General features: G+C 37.1%; 1 protein-coding gene, 1 non-coding gene and 1 pseudogene across 4 annotated transcripts in view; 2 read left to right on the plus strand and 1 right to left on the minus strand.

Moving 5' to 3' along the window:
- The window catches only part of RASAL2 (RAS protein activator like 2), a 531,908-nt gene extending 512,780 nt beyond the window's left edge, over nt 1–19,128 (minus strand). For 2 of the 3 annotated variants that reach the window (XM_037825276.1, XM_037825274.1), the window contains exons 1-2: nt 18,992–19,128; nt 18,589–18,878 (exon numbers count right to left, since the gene is read on the minus strand). In XM_037825276.1, coding sequence (XP_037681204.1) covers nt 18,589–18,790 — 202 coding nt within the window. In that variant the 5' untranslated portion in view covers nt 18,791–18,878; nt 18,992–19,128. Of the gene's footprint in view, nt 1–18,588; nt 18,933–18,991 lie in introns of those variants that run through there. The other variant, XM_037825275.1, reaches the window with a different exon arrangement.
- On the plus strand, nt 2,526–2,632 carry LOC119528267. The gene has a single exon (XR_005215587.1). It is a non-coding gene; the product is annotated as a U6 spliceosomal RNA (small nuclear RNA).
- On the plus strand, nt 2,598–3,054 carry LOC119527996 (annotated as a pseudogene).
- Nucleotides 19,129–19,610: the final 482 nt, after the last annotated feature.

The following is a 19,610-nucleotide window of genomic DNA, read 5'->3' on the forward strand; positions in this document are numbered from 1 at the left end:
TAAATCTTGATAGAACTGCAGGAAGAAATAGACAAATTCACAATAACAGATTTTGACAAATCTCTCAATTATTGACAAAATTAGTAAGAATATAGAAAACTTACGAAACACTATCAATTAACAAGATCTAATTGACAGTTATATAATATTCCATCCCGCAACAGAAAAATACACAATCTTTTTAGGTGCACACTATATTCTGGACCATGAAACATATGTCAATAAATTTTAGGAGTTTCAATTTTAACCACAAGTTAGAAATCAAGAGCAAAAAGATATCTGGAAAAATCCTCAAATATTTGGAACTTCATACATGTCTATATAGACCACAAGTCAAAGAAGAAATCGAAAGAGAAATGAGAAATTATTTTGAACTGAATGAAAATGAAAACACAATATATTTACGGAATGCAACTAATACAGTACTTAGAGGGAAATTTGTAGTACCAAATGACATTAGAAAGAAAGGTCTCAAATAAATGACCTTACCTCCCACCTTAAGAAACTAGTAAAAGAACAAATGATATCCAAAAGCAGAAAAAAGGAAATAATAAAGAGAACAGAAATTGATGAAATAAAAAATAAAAAAAACAGAAAACAGAAAGAAAAAAAATCAATGAAACCAAAAGCTGACTCTCAGAAAATAAAACTGATACGCCTAAAACCAGACTAACTGGGGATAAGAGGGAAGACATAAATTAGCAGTATCAAGAATGGGAGAGGTAAAGTCATTAGAGATTCTACAGATATTAAAAGGGTAATAAGGAAGTGTTATAAACAATTTAGTCAATACATTGAACAATTTCATGGACTTCCAAAACACAAACAACTGAAGCTTGCACAAGAAGAAATGAATAACCTAAATAGCCCTATATCTATTGAAGAAACTAAATTTTAAGTAAAAAAAACTCTCCCACAAAGAAAAATCCAGGTCTAGACAGCTTTTCTGATTCATTATACCAAATACATAAGGAAGAAACAATACCAATTCTATATAAACTCTTCCAGAAAACTAAAAAGAAGAAATTCTTCACTATGCATACTATGAGGTCGGCCTGACTTGTAAACTAAAGCCAGACAAAGACACTGGAAAAAAGAAAACCAGATACAAACATTTTTAACATAGTTTTAGCAAATTAAACATATAAAAATGAATAATGTCTCATGATCAAGTGGGTTTATCCAAGAAATGCAAGTTCGTTTACAATTCAAAAATCAATGTAATCATGATATTAACACACTAAATAAGAAAAACTATATGATCATCTCAATAGATGCAGAAAAAGCATGTGTTAAAATCCAACATCCATTCCTGATAAAAGCTCTCAAGAAACTAAGAATTCAAAGAAATGTCTACAAATTGTAAAAGGCATCTACAAAAAAAAAAAAAACCCCAAAACCTAACATCATACTTAAATGGTAAAAGACTGAACATTTTCCCCTAAGATCAGAATGAGACCAAGCATGTCCATACCTACCAATTATGTTTAACATTAGACTGGACGTTCAAGTCAGTTTAATCAGGGAAGAGAAAGAAAGAAAAGGTCATCATGATTAGAAAAGATAAGTAAAACTGTCTTTATTAACAGACAACAAAATGTTCTATGTAGAAATGCCAATGGAATCTACAAAAAATCCACTAAAATTAATAAATGAGTCTAGCAAGGTTACAGGATACAAGACTAATATACAAAATTCTATTGTATTTGTACACTAGCAACAAATATTTGGAAATTAAAATGTTTAAAATGATACCATTTACAGTATCATCAAAAATTGTGAAATACTTGAGGTTAAATCTAACAAAAGATGTACAAGACTTGTATATTGAAAAACTTTGTTAAAAGAAATTAAAGATGACATTAAAGAAATTTGCTTAGAGAAATTAAAGACGACAAAATACATGGAGGGATATACTGCATTTCTGGTTTGACTCCGTTTGTTAAGATATTAATTCTCCCCAAATGGATCTATAGATTAAACATAATCTCAATCAAAATTCCAGCAGGGCTTTTTTCTGTTAAAATTGACAAGCTGATTCTAAAATTCATATAGATATTCAAAGGACTAAGAAAAGCCAAAACAACTCTGATAAAGAAAAACAAAGTTGGAGTATAAATCTAAAGTAATCAAATCAGTACCCTTGTGGGTCAAGACAGATAACAGACCAATGGAACAGAACAGAGTCCAGATATAGATTCAGACATACATTCGATCTTCCACAAAGGTCCAAGGTATTTCAGTGCAGAAAGGATAGTCTTTTCAACAAATGGTACTGGAACAATTACATATGCATATGCAAAAAATGAATTTAAATCCATGTTTTTATACTGTATACAAAAATTAAATGGAAACTTAAAATTACAACTTATAAGAAAGCGTAGAAGAAAACTTTGTGATCTTGGATTAGGCAAAGATTTCTTAGGTAAATACCAAAAGCACAATCCACAAAAGAAAATATTGCTAAATCAACTTCTTCAAAACTAAGAACTCCTACTCTGTGAAAGACACTGTTCAGAGAATACATGCTCACTTCAGCAGCACATCTACTAAAATTCGAACAATATAGAGAGGATTAGCATGGACCCTGCGCAAGGATGACATGCAAATTTGTGAAGTGTTCCACATTTGTAGAAATCCATAAATGTGGAATGAAAAACTTCCATAATATCCAGGTTGATGAGGCTAATTTATTGACTTGGCAAGGGCTTACTGTTCCTGACAACCCTCCATATGACAAAAGGGACTTCAGAATCAACTTTCCAGCAGAGTACCCATTCAAACCACTGAAAATCACATTTAAAACAAAGATCTACCACCCAAACATTGATGAAAAGGGGCAGGTCTGTCTGCCAGTAATTAGTGCTGAAAATTGGAAGCCAGTCACCAAAACTGAACAAGTAATCCAGTCCCTCATTGCACTGGTGAATGACTCCCAGCCCGAGCACCCCCTTCAGAGTGACCTAGCTGAAGAACACTCTAAGGACAGTAAAAAATTCTGTAAGAATGCTGATGAAAAAGAAATATGGGGGAAAGAAGAGACCTGTAGACTAAAATCTGCCACAATTAATTATAGCAAGTGTGAGCAGAGATCCTGAGCAGTGCATTCAGACACCCTCAAAAGCAGGACTCTGTGGAAAATTGACATGTGCCACCACCTGGTACCTTTTTGGCAGTTACTAACTTTCTACAGTTTTCTTAATCAAAAGTAGTCTAGGTACCTGTAAAGAAAGGATTAAAAATTTAAGATGTTCTAAAAGAGAGAGGGGGGAGAGAGAGAGAGAGAGAGAGGGAATGATAACACAAGCCACAGAACAGGAAAAAATAACTGCAAGTCACATATCTTTTGAAGGACTTGTATCCAGAATATATGAAGAATTCACTCCAAAAAAAGTCAAACAATCCAAATTTTAAAATAGGCAACATATTTGATTTGACATTTCACCAAAGAATATATATGAGTGTCTCATAAACACATGAAAAGATGCTCAACATCATTAGTCATTAGGGAAATGCAAATTAAAACCACAACTACACACCTATCAAAATGACTAAAATTAAAAAGACTGATCACACCAGTGCTGGTAAAGATCATACTCTGCTGGTGGGAAAATGTACAACCACTTAGGAAAATGGTTTGGTAGTCTATTAGAACATTCAAAACATACCTCTCAAATGACTGTAACATTCCACTCTTAGGTATTTACCTAAGAGAAATGAAAGCATATGACTACGAAAAACTTGTACACATGTTCACAGCAGCTTTATTTGTAATAGCCCCAACCAGAAACAATCCAAATGTCCATCAAGTAGTGAATGGACAAAGAATTATGGAATATTCATGCAGTAGAATACTACTGTGCCGGCTTGAGTGTATTGTATCCCCCAAATGCCATTAGCTTTGTGGTCTTGTGTGGGGCAGAAATTTTGGTGCTGGTTAGATTTGCTTGGAATGTGCCCCACCCAGCTGTGGGTGATAATTTTGATGAAATGTTCCCATGGAGGCATGGCCTCACCCATTCAGGGTGGGCCTTGATCAGTGGAGCTATATAAATGAGCTGACTCGGGGGGAGGAAACTGAGTGCAGCTGGGAGTGATGTTTTGAAAAGGAGCAAGCTTGCTAGAGAGGAACGTCCTGGGAGAAAGCCATTTTGAGGCCGGAGCTTTGGAGCAGACGCCGGCTGCCTTCCCAGCTAGCAGAAGTTTTCCGGACGCCATTGGCCATCCTCCGGTGAAGGTACCCGATTGCTGAGGTGTTACCTTGGACGCTTTGTGGCCTTAAGACTGTAACTGTGTAGCGAAATAAAGCCCCGTTTTATAAAAGCCTATCCATCTCTGGTGTTTTGCATTCTGCAGCATTAGCAAACTAGAACAACTACTCAACAAAACAAAGGAATTGACTATAGGAAGATACATGCAACAACATGGATGAATCTTAAACTAATTATGCTGAATGAAAGAAGCCAGACCAAAAAAAAGGAGAATATATTCTATCATTCCATTATCATAAAATTCTTGAAAATCCAAACTAATCTATGAAGACAAAAGCAGATTCGTAGTTGTCTGGTAACAGAGTACAGGGAGAGGTGGGAGAAGGCTTATAAAAGGACACAAGGAAACTTTAGAGGAAATACATATGTTCATTTCCTTGACTGTGGAAATGGTTTCATGATTGTTTAAATATTTCAAAACACATTAAATTATACTATAAATTTGTATCTTTTGATTTCCAGGAAAATGGAGGAGTAGGAAGGGAGCAGCAGAACCTACTCCTCTCCCAAAAGCAGAGTACACAAGCAGAAACTGTCTAAATCAACTATTTTGGGACTCCTGAGAATGGGGAGTTCTGTACAGCATCCAGGGAAGTGTGAGACAAAGAGACTGAGAAACCGTGGTCAGAGGCTATGAGTAATTCCATCCATGGTTCCTGGCACCCATCCCCCACGATTGAGGGAAGCAGCAGCAGGTGGCCGGATACATGCCTGGGGGGCTGCTGCAGACTGGGGGGCTGCTGCAGACAAGACTCCTCTACTCCAAGTACTGAGGGTGACACAACCAGTACTAAGCCACATATTGGCCATTGAAAAGAACACTAGATCCCGCACCTTCTGGTCATACGCAGCCAGAAACCATTCCTTCGACCGCATCAGAGGCAGAACTGGCAAGGGCCATAGTAGCCTGCCTTCATAGGGCTGAGGGGAATAGGTTGTCAAACATCACCGCCTGCTGGGCAGGCTGGAAAGTGCAGCCTTGTGACATGTAAGGGGTAAAAAAAAGGCTTTTTGGAGTCTTTCCTGACCCTCTCCCAGGGCCCTTTGGATCTGGTCTGTGCCCCCTGCATGCGTACCTGGTCCTGTTTGGGCTGGGAAATACTGATGAACTAAGTATCAAAGAAGAGCCTTAACCCAAATCCAATCAAGAACAAAATCCTAGACAAGAGAGAGAAACCAACCTTCAGAATAAATCTATGAAGATAATCAGACCCTCAGATGTCAGCAAAAAACCACAAACCATACTAAGACTCAGGAAGATATGGCCCAGTCAAGGAACAAATTAAAAAGTCAAAGAAGAATTTGGAACAACTAATCAAAGATGTTCAAACAAACCTCCTACATCAATTCAAGGAAGTGGCTAAAGAGATAAAGGATATTAAGAAGATACTGGGTGAGCATAAAGAAGAATTTGAAATCATACAAAGAAAAATTACAGATCTTATGAGAATGAAGGCACAAAAGATGAAATATAAAATACACTAAAGGCATACAACAGCAGATTGAAAAGACAAAAGAAAGGATCAGCGAGCTAGAAGACAGAGCATCCATATTTAAACACAGAAAAAAACAGATAAAGAATGTAAAAATTTGAGTAGGGTCTCAGGAAAATTACTGACAACACAGAGCACACAAGCATATGCATCATGGGTGTCCCAGAGGACAAGAGAAGGTTAAAGGACCAGAAAGAAAATTTGAAGAAATAATGGCCAAAAATTTCCCAACTGTTATAAAAGACATAAATATGCATATCCAAGAAGCACAACATACTTCACACATAATAAATCCGAATAGACATGTTTGTTCGACACATGATCCTATATTTAGAAAGTCCCAAAATATCTACAACAAAGCTACTAGAACTAATAAACAAATTCAGCAAAGTGGTGGGGTACAAGATCAACAAGTAAAAATTATCAGTGTTTCTATACACTAATAATGAGCTATCCAATGAGGAAATCAAGAAAAAAATCTATTTACAACAGCAACTAAAACAATCAAATATCTAAGAATAAACTCAACCAAGCATGTAAAGTACCCATATTCAAAATACTACAAAACATTGCTAAAAGGAATTTTAAAAAGACATAAATAAATGGAAGGACATTCCATGTTTATGAATTGAAAGACTAAATGTCATTAAGATGTCAATTCTACCTAACTGATCTACAGATCACAATTCCAACAGGCTACTTTGCAGAAACAAAAAAGCCAATCATTACATTTATTTGGAAGGGTAAGGGACCTCGAATAGTCAAAAATATCTTGAAAAAGAAAACCCAATTCCTGACTTTAAAGCATATTACAAAGCTACAGTGGTCAAAACAGCAGGTACTGGCATAAAGTACCAATGAGATTGATCAATGGGAATTGAGAGAAGTAAACCTTCGATCTATGGCTAATTGATTTTTGACAAGTCTCCCAAGTCCACTCAACTAGGACAGAATAGTCTCCTCTATTAAAGGTGCTGAGAGAACTGGAAATCTATATGCAAACAAATGAAAGAGGACCCCTATCACATACCCTATACAAAAATTAACTCAAAATGGATCCGACCCAAATATAAGAGCCATACACAAAACTCCTAGAAGAAAATGCAGGGAAGCATCTCAAGATCTAGTGGTAGGTAGATGTTTCTTAGATCTTACACCCAAAGCACAAGCAACGAAAGAAAAAATAAATAAATGGAACCTCCTCAAAACTGAATACTTTGGTGCTTCAAAGAACTTTGTCAAGAGTGTGAAAAGATAGCCTACTCAATGGAAGAAAATATTTGGAAACAACATATTTGATAAGGACCTGATATCCATAATATATAAAGAAATTCTACAACTCAAAAATAAAAAATAAACAACCCAATTTAAAACTGGGCAAAAGACATGAATAGACATTTTTCTAAGGAGGAAATACAAATGGCTAAAAAAGCACATGAAAAGATGCTCAACTTCACTAGCTATTAGGGAAATGCAAATCAAAACAACAATGAGATCTCATTTCACACCTAGAATGGCCACTACTAGAATGGTCACTATTAAACAAGCAGAAAACCACACATGTTATACAATGTGGAGAAATAGGAACTTTCATCAACTGCTAGTAGAAATGTAAAATGGTACAGATGCTGTGGAAGACAGTTTGACAGTTCCACAGGAAGCTAAGTACAGAACCGCCATATGATCTGGCAATCCCGCTACTAGGTACCTACCCAGAACTGAAAGCAGACACATGAACAGACATTTCTACACTGATGTTCATAGCAGCATTATTCACAACCGCCAAAAGTGGAAGTAAGCCAAGTGCTCATCAACCAATGAATGGATAAACAAAATGTGATGTATATCTATACGATAGAATATTTTTCAGCTGTGAGAAGGAATGAAGTACTCATCACACAACACCACAAATGAACCTGGAGGATATTATGTTGAATGAAATAAGTCAGACACAAAAGGAAATGGTATGATCTCACTAACATGAACTAAATATAATGAGCAAACTCTTGGAGTTAACATCTGGAATATAGGTTACCAGAAGATAGAATGAGGATAGACAATGGGTAACAAAGCTTAATTTGTGCAGAAATTTTTAATAAGGGTGACTGTAAATGTTTGGAAATGGATAGAAGTGATGGCAGCATACTATTGTGGGTGTAAATAACAGTGCTGAATTGTGCATGTGATAGTCGTTCAAAGGGGAAATTTAGGGTCCTGTACATCACTAGAAGGAAAGTTAGAGGATGAAACAAGGGAATGTATAACACACTGAACTCTGTGTGGATGATGAAGGTGGTTAATGGTACAAATATCAGAATGTTCTTCCATGAAGCAGAACAAATGTATGCCACAACCACAAGATGTAGGTAATAGGCTGGTATATGGGAAAAAATGCACCTAATGCAAACTACAGACCATAGTTAACAGTAATATCTTAATATTCTTCCATCAATTGTAACAAAGGTATCATATTGAAGCTAACAGTCATTAATAGGAGGAAATGAGGGGCATGGGTTTTTCTTTCTGGAGCTATGAAAGTGTTCTAAAATTGATTGTGGCAATGTAAGCACAGCTCTGTGATTACACTGAAAGCCACTGATTGTAAGCTTTGAATGGACTGTATGGTATGTGAATAAAACTGTGTTTAAAAAATATATGTATATTTTGTTGTATGTCAACTACACCTTTTTAAATCTGTTCTTTTTTAACAAGATGTATGAATTGATCAGAATATAAAAGACTATAACTCATTTCCCATTGTTAAACTGCCCCAAAGTCAAAGTCACAGATTTTGAGGTACGGCAAACCTATTAGTAGAGAATGATGTTAAATTTCATAACTGCAATTCACACAGTTTAACGTGTATGAATCACGCTTCAAGTTTCTATGTGCTTGAAATGCAAACCTTGGAACATTTCTAAATTATCAAGCATATGTACCATAAGTATAGTCAGGTTAAAGGTAGACTAAGGTGAAAGCAAACTAGGCTCACCAAGAAGTCACAGTGTCCCTAGGCTTTTAAAAAAGAACATGTGAATTCTATAAGTATCCTAAAATGCCTGCTATGTGGTTGAGCTCTGATAAATGTTTGGGTTGACCTGGTTCCATGAAAGCGGGTTCTCTATCCCAGAATTACTAATATATTAAAATGGAGAGTCACTTGCAATATAAATCATAGAGTAAACAAAGCTATGTCCCATACAAGCTTATTAGTATGTATTACATGCTACACAAAGCAACCAACTGATAAAAGGAAATTTGGTTACTTGATTAATGATGTAGATAAAATATGATTCTTCAGAGTCTAATTCCTATTTCTGACTTTCTTTTACTGAAAAAAAATTTTTATTACTTCAGTCATTAATTTTAGTTCTCACTGCTATTCCTTGAATTTGGCTTTGTTTGACACTGTAGTAAAGTATCCTCAGAACATACCCAAATTAACCTCATGCTATAAAACTCAATCATTTTGTAATTACGTTACTATAGTTCTACTACATCAGGTATACACCTCAATGGCTCATCCAGTTAAGAGATAAAGGAAACTATATTCAAGTCTTGTTCAAAGGAACTTTCATGAATGTCAATTCCTTCTTAATATTCTGAGATACAAAGAGCAGAAAGAGGACACAAACAGCTAAGATGAAAGCCACCAACTATGTGCTTCATGGGTACCTAAAACACTATGTCTCTGAGGTTATTTCAGTTTGAGAGTCCAACTTAGTATAAATAAGGTCACAGTCATGGATTTGACCTTTAGCAGACCAACTGTTTTGACTATATATTATTCCTGCCCTTCCCTCATTCACTTCGAAATATGTCATTAATCAAAAGGCCTACCATTGGAAAAACAACTCACTGTATGAAGGACAATCTTATAAGCATCAGGTCTCTGAAAGCATTTAACATATATCAAATAATATTTGAAGTACTATATGAAATCTATGTAAAAATATTTCAATATGTTGAAAGTAGCAATACAGCAGTAGGGCTTAATATTATGAGCCATATTTTCAGGTGCTAGTGGCACAAACTGCTCTCCAGTAAAGTTGCATCAATTTGGCATCAAGTCTCACGCTTTTAAAACATTCCATACTCTTCTAGGAATTCAGCCTAAGGAAACAGTCAGAAGTAGGGTTCAAGATTTGTATACAATGTTAACCTAGGGCATTGACAAATCATATTTTCATATTATAAAGCCTCACCAATAAAGCAGTATCATACTGGCACATAAACTTAGACAGACCAATAGAAAAGAATAGAAAAATCTTGAAACAAACCAAAATACAAATAATAATCTACATTGGATACAGGAGTCATCTCAAATCAGTGGGGGATGGATTACTCAACAAATGGTGTTAGGACACCCAGAAAGTTGTCTTTTTAAAAATGAAATTAGATCCACCTCTCTCATCTTAAACCAGGATGAATCCCAAATAGATCAAAGATTTAAATGTAAAAAAAAATGAAACCAAAGAAGTAATAGACAAAACCATGGGAAAATTATTTTATAGCCTCAGAGTGGGAAAGACCATTTCAACTATGACACAAAACCAAGACGCCATAAAAGACCAATACATCAACTGCATAAAAATAATTTCCTCATGGCAAACAAAAAACAAATGAAAATACTGGCATCTCATCACAATGAGCGCTTTGCTTAATATATTAAGAGTTCCTACAAATCAATAAGAAAAAGAACCCAATAACCCAATAAAAATTGGTAAGATACACGTATAGTTCACAGAAAAGGATATATTTAAATGTCTCAAACATAAAAAGATGTTCAATCATACTTAATATAAAAGATAAGAAAAATTAAAATTAAACTGAGGGATCATTTTGAGCATCCACACTGTCAGACGAAAAATTCTTGATAACTCTATGGGGGGTAGGGGAAGACAGGCACTCTCATGCATTGCTGGTGAATACATAAATGGGTACAAACACTAAGGAGAGCAATTTTGCAATATCTTTTAGAATTAACACACATTCCTTTGACCTAGCAATTTTGAATTCTATGAATTTTTCTTGCAGATATACTCATATACACATGCAAAAGGGCTTATATCCAAGATTATTCACTGCACCATCATTTGTAACAGCAAAACTTGAATGGTTAAATTATGAACCATTCAGGCAACAGAATGTTATGCAGCCACAAAAAGAATGAGTAAATTCTTTACAAATTAACAGAAAAATACATCCCAGAAAAATTAACAGGGTGAGGGGAAAGAAGGTGCAGATAAATTCCTACAGTGAGTTATCATTTACGTAAAAAGGAGAAAAAAGCATATAAACAATACAAACCTATAAAATCAATTCAGTTATAAAGCAATAACAACTGGCTCCAGCCCACCAAAACTACTTGTCAATTCCCTATACAGGCTTGCCCCAGGCATTTCATTATCCTTGCAAAACATGACCCTATAACTTCTGAAAATTTCTTGGACCCCCCCCATTTATGACAGATTTTACATATAGATGTATGTGTATCTGTATCTATTTGCTTCTTTATGCATGGAATAGATACAAAAGGACACACAAAAATTTAAAACATTTATTGATTGTGTGGAAGGGAAAATGATTGCCTGCCAGATGGCAGGCAGGGGAGTTTAAGAGAGATTTCATGGAATACCCTTTTATGTTTTTTGAATTTTGAAACAAGGGAATGTATTACCTATCAAAAAATTGAATTAAAAAATAAAAATATATTTGAAAACTTTTAAAACATGTTTTTAAAAATATGAGAAAATACTCTAAGGGAAAAAAAGCAAGATATAAAATATATGCTGCATGATATCAAATATGTCCCCCCAAAAAAAATTTGTACACGGAAAAGAATGGAATAAAATACAACAAAACATTAAAAGTAGTTATCTCTGAGCGGTATAATTACAAGTGATTTTAATTTTCCTTGCATTTCCTTGGATTTTCAAACTCTCTACATTAAGCACGTATTCATAAAAATGGTACTAATTTTTTTTAATAACACAAACCATAGAGGTTAGAAATAAAGGGAAAGGTGGAAAGTTAATAGACAGGTATGCAGTGTTCTAAGCATCACACATTAAATATTCAAAATTCCTTAAAATAACACTTCAAATTGTGGCACACGTCTAATGAATAAAGATCTCAGAAAACAAATGAAAAATGTCTAATCTGTCCTATAGTCTATCTCTTAAGGCTCACTATCAGATTATTCTCAACCATGTACTTTCTGGATGTTTACTCCATGTCTGTTTTCTGTTACCTAGGTAATAGTGCTTCCAGCATTTCCCTTAAAGACTGTGAATCTAACAATCTGGCATTTTTCACTGTCGAGTTTTCATGACCTTCAGCTTTGGGAGGCCATGTCCCTAAGGGGAAACAGTAAGATCTAGAGTCTAAATCAGGAGGTTGAGGAATCTGAGGTTAAGGGTTCCAATCCTGACAAACTGTGGTATTTGCCTCTAATTTGGGGTATAAACAAAACTTTGTGAGCCAGTTTTCCTAATGAAGAAATTTAAAGGATTGTTTCAAAAGTATTTAGAACTACCAACTTTAAAGTTTCTTTTCAACTTTTCATACTACCTTTATGAATGTTGTTTTCTTACCTAATGTTAAATATCTTCCTCTGAATTTTCACTCTCCCCCAACAGTATAAGGAAGTATAATCAATTCTCTTAGACCTAGGCTGAAAGGATGTACTTTTACTTTTAGAATCCTACTGAAATGATACAATGTGAACAGAACTTGAGGAAGTTGAAACCTACTTACAGAGCAGTAAGAATACAATCAGGATAAATTGGAACCTTACCAGCAAAGTCGACACAGACAATTAATTTGTGTAACTAACACTTGGTAAGGGAAGTTGAGACTCAGACTCCTAACATCCGAAATGAAAACCACTGCCGGCCATTTGCGTAATTTTCCCCTTTGGAGTAAATTAACTGAGAATCCTGCTGTAAATAAAGATAAGAAAGATGATAACTTCTGAATCATGGTCTAGCAAATGAAGTTTTATGCCCTCAAGTGTTCAATTTTATTTCTTTTGTTTACAGTATATCTACTAAGGCCTATGCTGGGCCTCAGGACTGTCTTTCCCTTCCATCTGCGTATCACCTACTTCTTGATGGCAGCTTTCTCACTAGAAAATAAGCTACATTAAATTTGCAAAGGGTTCTCTGCCTGCTAGTCTTGAGAAGTACTTGATAGTCTGTGGGAAGAAAGGAGTATTTTTACAAAATCAGAGAACAATTATCCCTCTACCAAGGCAGTGTGAAGCAATTTCAGTGGTTCCCTCAGCACACTTCAGACTCCTCCACCTAGTTAAAAGTTATTCCAGTAGGGAAGGACATGGGTGAAGAAAGCTGAATTTTTTCTGGATTAACTCAGTCATTAGCCAAATGCTTTTTGGTGGTTCACCTACTTAAAAGGTGATCAAAACACTCTGTGCTACTGAAGAGAGCAACTGCATCTTACTCCAACTTACCTTACTCTTCTTTCTAATGAAATAAAGCATCAGAAACCACTGCCTTGCCACCATCTCCTTAATAATTTATATAAAGCCTATTTCCATTGACATGTAAATCCCTTTTATTTTCCTTAGCAAATCAGAGAAATTCATTTCATTCAACATAATAGGACAAAATTGTACATCATTTTTAAAAACATATGCACTAAATTTTATCTAAAAAAGACAAAGCTGATTGATACTTATAAAACAAACTATTATCAAATAAACAGGGGAATTCTGTAACTTTGTATTATTTATGTAAGGAAATGTGTGCAGATCCTCAGTACTGTATCTGCAATTCCTACATCCAAAAAAGCTCTGAAAACCGAACTCCTCTGGCAGTAAAATCTCACTTGCATTGGCATAAGGCTATTTATAGTCTTTATACCATTTAGTGTGAATATTCATTTGTTTCACTGCAGAAATATTAACCCGATTGATCACTGGACACTGCTCCAGACCCCCTCTAGGTGGTTTATGCTGTTGTATATGTACTATATTCATTTTCTAAAATCAAAAAATTCTTAATTCTAAAACACTCTAGGCCCAAACACTTTTGAAAAAGATTGTGGATATGTAGATCCATTCTTCAAAATATTTTCATTTATTGTTAACAAAATAGCAATAAACCAACATGATAGAAGGTAGAAATATACTAAGATGCTATAAAAGAAACTGTCCACCACCTATGGAGATCGATAGAACACATGACTTTAAGGAGATGTACAAATTTTCTCCCACTGGAAGAAAAAAGGAGCCACTTGAAATCAATAAAATTTAAAATAAACAGTGTATGTCTAGGCATTCTTAGAAGTTCCCTCTATTTCAATGAAGTACTGTCTACTCTTATTGTATATAGAATTTATTTGGAGATCATGGTTAATGAATGTGTCAACAAAGTCAATGCCACATCCTAAGTGTTGAATTCAAGCTTAAGAATACAAAAATGACTAAACTATTAAAAAAATTCATTTGTAGAGTTTAGCAATTTCATCTATCCACACAGTCATACAAAACAGGAGTCACAGGGTAGATACTTAAGACACATAAGAATGAGTGGTTTGCTATGAATATTCATAGTTAATTATGTTAAGGACATTCTGTATAAGTCCAGTGAGTTAGTCATCTCCAATTCATACCGGACCAAAGTGAAACAACTTCCTGGACTTCTCACTGGTTGCAATATTTTAATTAAATATAGACATAATCTCTAAAATCACAATAAAATAAATCTCATCCTTTGTCTTAATTCATGAAACATAAGCAATATTCTATACTATAGCCAGATAAGACTTCTGCCCCATCAACAACACCTATGAGAAATTCTTACCAAATTCCCATTATCACATTCCTGGACTTACATGGAATTTGACATAGCATTATTAATTCCTTTTTTCTATTTGCTAAAATAATAGCAGCCATTAGAAATTTTCCAGCTGGTCCCTATCAGTCATCAATAAACAATGAGATGTATACTAGCTTAATGGTAAGCAATAATGTTGACAACATTACTCGTTTTATTAATTGAGTATTTTAGATCAGTCCTGCTGATACTATAAAATAAAAAAAGGATATGCTTTCTTGTTGAACCCTTTATCATGATAATTGTATTTCTTTTCTAGCCACAGGAGAGCACATCTGTGCATCCACTTGCAGACCTGCTGTGTTGATGGTTACAGAGCTCCATGCAGGCAGTCCTAGAAAGGCATTTTAAATTTCTCCCAAATATTGCCCTACACGTGCTATCCATTCATGGTAAAGTAGTTAATTTTAATGTTCTCATTGTTTACCAGAAAGCACAGAGACAGTAAGACTGGCTTTGTCGCTCCCGTTTCCTTTTGCTAGGCTGCTGAGCTTTTCCAGCCAATTGACTTTGCTTTGAGGCTATAAATATCTGAAAAATGTTCTGCATTTGATGTTCTTGGATTTTGCATCCATATTTAGCTGTCTGTGGCATGTCTTTGTTTAAGCTATTCTACCACCCATATGATCAGTCGGGTTTAGATTGAGATGGTCAAAGGACAGATGGATCAACATTCAGACACTGAGCAAGGTATCAATCTGCTAGACAGTGACAATGACAAGGGGTGGGAAGACAGGGATACAAAGATAAACAAGTCAAACTCCCTGACCTTAAGAATTTTATAGTCTTGGCAGGATACAGGCACAACTTATTATAATACTAGAATAAACCAATGAAACATTTTATGACTGAAAGAATATGATGGATAGAATAGTATAAATACTTTCTCTTAGCTGTGTCTTAAACATGCGCATTTTGTGCTCTAAACATAGATTCCTAATATACAGCTCTGTGCATATTCCAAAAAAAGTTTTCCAAATCACAGCAATACACAAAACTCTGGATGTATTAGCAACCAAAGAGTCAGACCTGTCAATAACAAACTCAAAACAGGGCCCAGTCTTCAAATTTTGTGAGGCAAACTAATAAAATATTCCTTCTAAAAGCTCCTGTTAAGATAGTCTTTTTGTTTGTGTATGGGGGCAAGGAGGGGTGTATTGTCAGCTTGTTTATATGCTTGCTTACTGTTTTCAAACAGAAGTATGCTGCTGAGGATATGAACCACAGCATCAGCCAGTGTACTTGATAAAATCTCCTTATTTTGAACCCTATCTTTAAAATCCACATGGCTGTTTTAGGTTAGGTCTCAAAACTGATTGAGCTAGATCTGAGCAAGATCCCCATCCCCACCTTCCAATCTTGTGAAAACACTCCAAATAAATATACAACTGTTCTCAACATTCCTGCTTTCAATATAAAGTTCACTGACCTTTTGATAAAAGTGCTCCCCAGAATCCCTGAAATCATGATTTAAATGCACTAAGTTAAGGACTTGCTTGATGTCTGACCTCAAGAGTCAGGCTGAAATCTGTAGCAAAGTTGTAGGTAAAATAATGGGGCAGACTATGGAATTAAACAACTTAAAATCTAAAAGGGACCAAAGACTGCAAGTACTCCAGATTCCACATTTTACGTAGAACCTAGACCAGGGAGTTAAAATTATTTGCCCAAAGTTAGACAGCCAATTAATGGCAAAGCCAGAATAAAAACCAGGTTCTCAACTTCTAGCTGTGTACTCTAAATTAGGTTCCCAACTTCGGGATTTCTTTAAAACACATTCGACTATACTCATTGAAGTCTCTTGAGTAGAAGAATCTAGATGTTCTAAGATAATCAGGGTTTTGAACATACAAAAGAAACAAGCAAAAAAAAAAAAAAAACTTCTTAAAATTGATTTTCTATATTGTATATTATTTTTGACACAAAATTTTTCAAGCGGTCATACAATAGGCAACTTAAAATTAGCTAAGGATATAGAAAACCCAAGAGTCATTCAGACAGTTTTAGAATATTTATATCAAACTAAAGACAACAAGTAGCATCCATGAGGAAGGAAAGTAGTAGTGCTAAAACAGTAAATAAAAGTAAATTCTGGTTAATTGATAAGGAAGAGAAAAAAAGTTACAATGCAGTGGATGTATGCAACTTGGCACCAAAATGCACAATATGTATGTACGTTTATATAGATATATAAATACATATATAATATACACAAATCTAGTCCTAGGAATGGACTACATATTTATATGGGTTACATGCAAAGAACAATAATTAACTCTAAGTCTAGAAAACTTTGGACACTGAAATACTGAATTATCATACACATATTCTTGCTGCAGCATGGCCCTATCTCTAACTTCGTATAAAAAGCAGTATGCCAAAGAAGTGTGTAACGATAGGAAGGAGGATAGAATGGGAAAATACTGTAACCATAATATGCTCTCATACTCATTTTCAGATTCTCATCAACCTTTGTTATATACGATCAGCTAACTGGAATTAGCAGGAGATAGAAAATTAGGCACTAAAGTTTTTAATCTCATCTGCTGAGACCTTGCATCATCTCCCACTGCTCTGCTTTAATTCAGTTCAACAGAATAACATAAATAGAAGAAACACTTATAAACATTCAGCAAAATACAAAGTGGTACATAAAAAATCTTTAAGAAGAATTAACTGGTTATAAAAAGAATTGATGGATTTTTAGAGTTGAAGGTATCATTAGAGATTATTTGTACTATCCACTCACCTTACAGGTGAAGTATCAGAGGCTGAAAAAGTGACTTGATCTACCCCCAAATCACACTGACACTTATTGATACAACTTAGGCAAGAACCCAGATCTCCAGACTCTTACTTCTGTGATATTTCTGACAGTGATGGATATAGAGTCCTAAAACCAGCTAAACTATCTGGAAAGACAAATTCTAAGTCTTGGTCACTCTTAAAAAGTAAATACATACCCTGCTCAGAAGGATGAGGAAAAAAAACATAATGTACTTTCTCACTACAGGTTTAGATGCACATGACTGCAAGATAACATCATAACACTGTGTTTGATCCCCGATACTTTAAATTTGCCCTTCTATACTCAGCCACACTACTAATGTCTTTTGTGTTTCTGTGAGGTAAGTGATAAACATATTGACATTTCAATATTTTGGAAAGCCACAGCTCAGTGCTGAATCCCAGGCTGTAAATCCTTGAGCTATGAGTTTTCAAAACCAGCATGGTTTATTAGAATCTCATCCTATTAGAAGGCTCATCCTAATAAAATCTCATCATTCAGTTTTAATTAAAGAGGTGGTTACAAGGAATACAGAGAGTTTTAGTGTGTCCATCACTTTTAATCTGCTAAGTGGTAACCCAGACACTTTACAATGAGACCAAGAAACAAAAGTGCAATCTGAAATAATCATGTCCCTTAGAATGAGTGGCTGGCTGCCTTTGGAGAGTGAAGTTCAGAAAGAGTGTGCTCCCACCAAGAAATACATACTTTGGGAGAAGGGGGTATTCGTTTGTTTTTCATTTTATTCATTAGCTTATCCTCTGCTAAGCCTTTTCCTAATATCTTAGTTTCCAGCCTTGCCTTATTTAGCAAGAGAAAGAGATGAAACCCCATTCACTAGGTTACACGGTGTGTCCCATCAGGCCTTCTCGAAGAATGGTTGGAGAACGGTTGGCTCTTCCCTTTAAGTAATCAACCTAAGAATTAAGTCTGAATAGCCCAACTTCACCTTGAATTTACTGCACGTTCCTGAAGAGGTCCAAAGACCATACTGAATCACCTCTCTACCCAGGTCCTAGTCTGGAGAAACTTGTCAGAAACACACCCCAGAACGAAAAAAGGGGATGTGGGAAACTGACCAGGATGGATGGGGACTGAGAATGGGACTAGGGAGTGAATTTCAGTCCGAGCAAAGATGAGAAACACCAGTCTCTAACACGATATGCGGTCCTTACCGTACACCCGAACCCAGCTCTGTTGCTGGCACACGGACTCCAGAAGGATCCGATCCAACATGCCACCAGCCACGGCCCCACTGACTGGGACAATCGCATCCAGCTCCTCCGGGGGCAGCGGCGAGTCGGACTCCAGCCCCGGGAACATCTCCGGCCAGGACAGCGCCTCCGCGGCTTCTCCGGAGGACGGAGAGAGCTCCATGATGCCCCAAAGGGACTAGGAGGAGGAGGAGGAGGAGGAGGAGGAGAAGGCGACGGCGGTGGGGCGGGAGCGCGACTCCGCAACCTGCCTGCGGGAAGGGGAGCGCAGCGGCGGGGGTAAGGACCCAAGAGGCAGCCCGCACGGCCCCGCTCACCTCCTTCCCCGCCGCCCACTGCCCACGGCTCGGGCGCTGCAGCCCACCTGCAGCCGGCGGGCGGGACCCAGGCGGGGAGGCGAATCCAGCGTGGCCCCGGCCGGGGGTGGGTCCGGGTTCAGGTGTGGATCCCTCTCGAGAACAGACGTGGAAAGACCCAGGAGAAGGGAAGCTCGCCCTCCCGTTCTCTGTGTCGCCTCCCTCCGCCCCCGCCCGGTGTCTCTCGCCGCCAGACCCGGCTCGGGATGAGGATGGAGCGGAGCCCGGCAGGGCAGGGCTGGGGGCGTCGCCACCAGGGGCCGCCTCCTCTGACCGGCTCCCGCCGCCGCCGCCGCCGCCTCGGTGGCTCCGAGTGCCCGTCTCTCAGCCTAGAGGGCCGGTGGCCCCGGGCTCTCACTCGTCTGTCCTTAGCTCCCAGACCCGAAATGAGCCGGCCGACCCCCCTAAACTCTCAGACCAAGGCTCCCGCCGCGGCTTAGGCTTCGGCTTGGGCTCGGGCTCCGCGGTGGATCCCACAAGCCCGGCTGCCGCGGCGGTGGCGGCGGCTGGCGGCATCCCAGGGTGATAGGCCAGAGCAATCGAGGGCCGAGAGCGCGGCCGCGTGTGCAAAAGAGTAATGAAGCGGAGGAGGAACTGCCATCGAAGGCAGGAAAAATCGGACACCGA

Source organism: Choloepus didactylus, chromosome 2 (assembly GCF_015220235.1).
Source record: "Choloepus didactylus isolate mChoDid1 chromosome 2, mChoDid1.pri, whole genome shotgun sequence".
In the NCBI taxonomy this organism is placed as follows: Eukaryota; Metazoa; Chordata; class Mammalia; order Pilosa; family Megalonychidae; genus Choloepus; species Choloepus didactylus.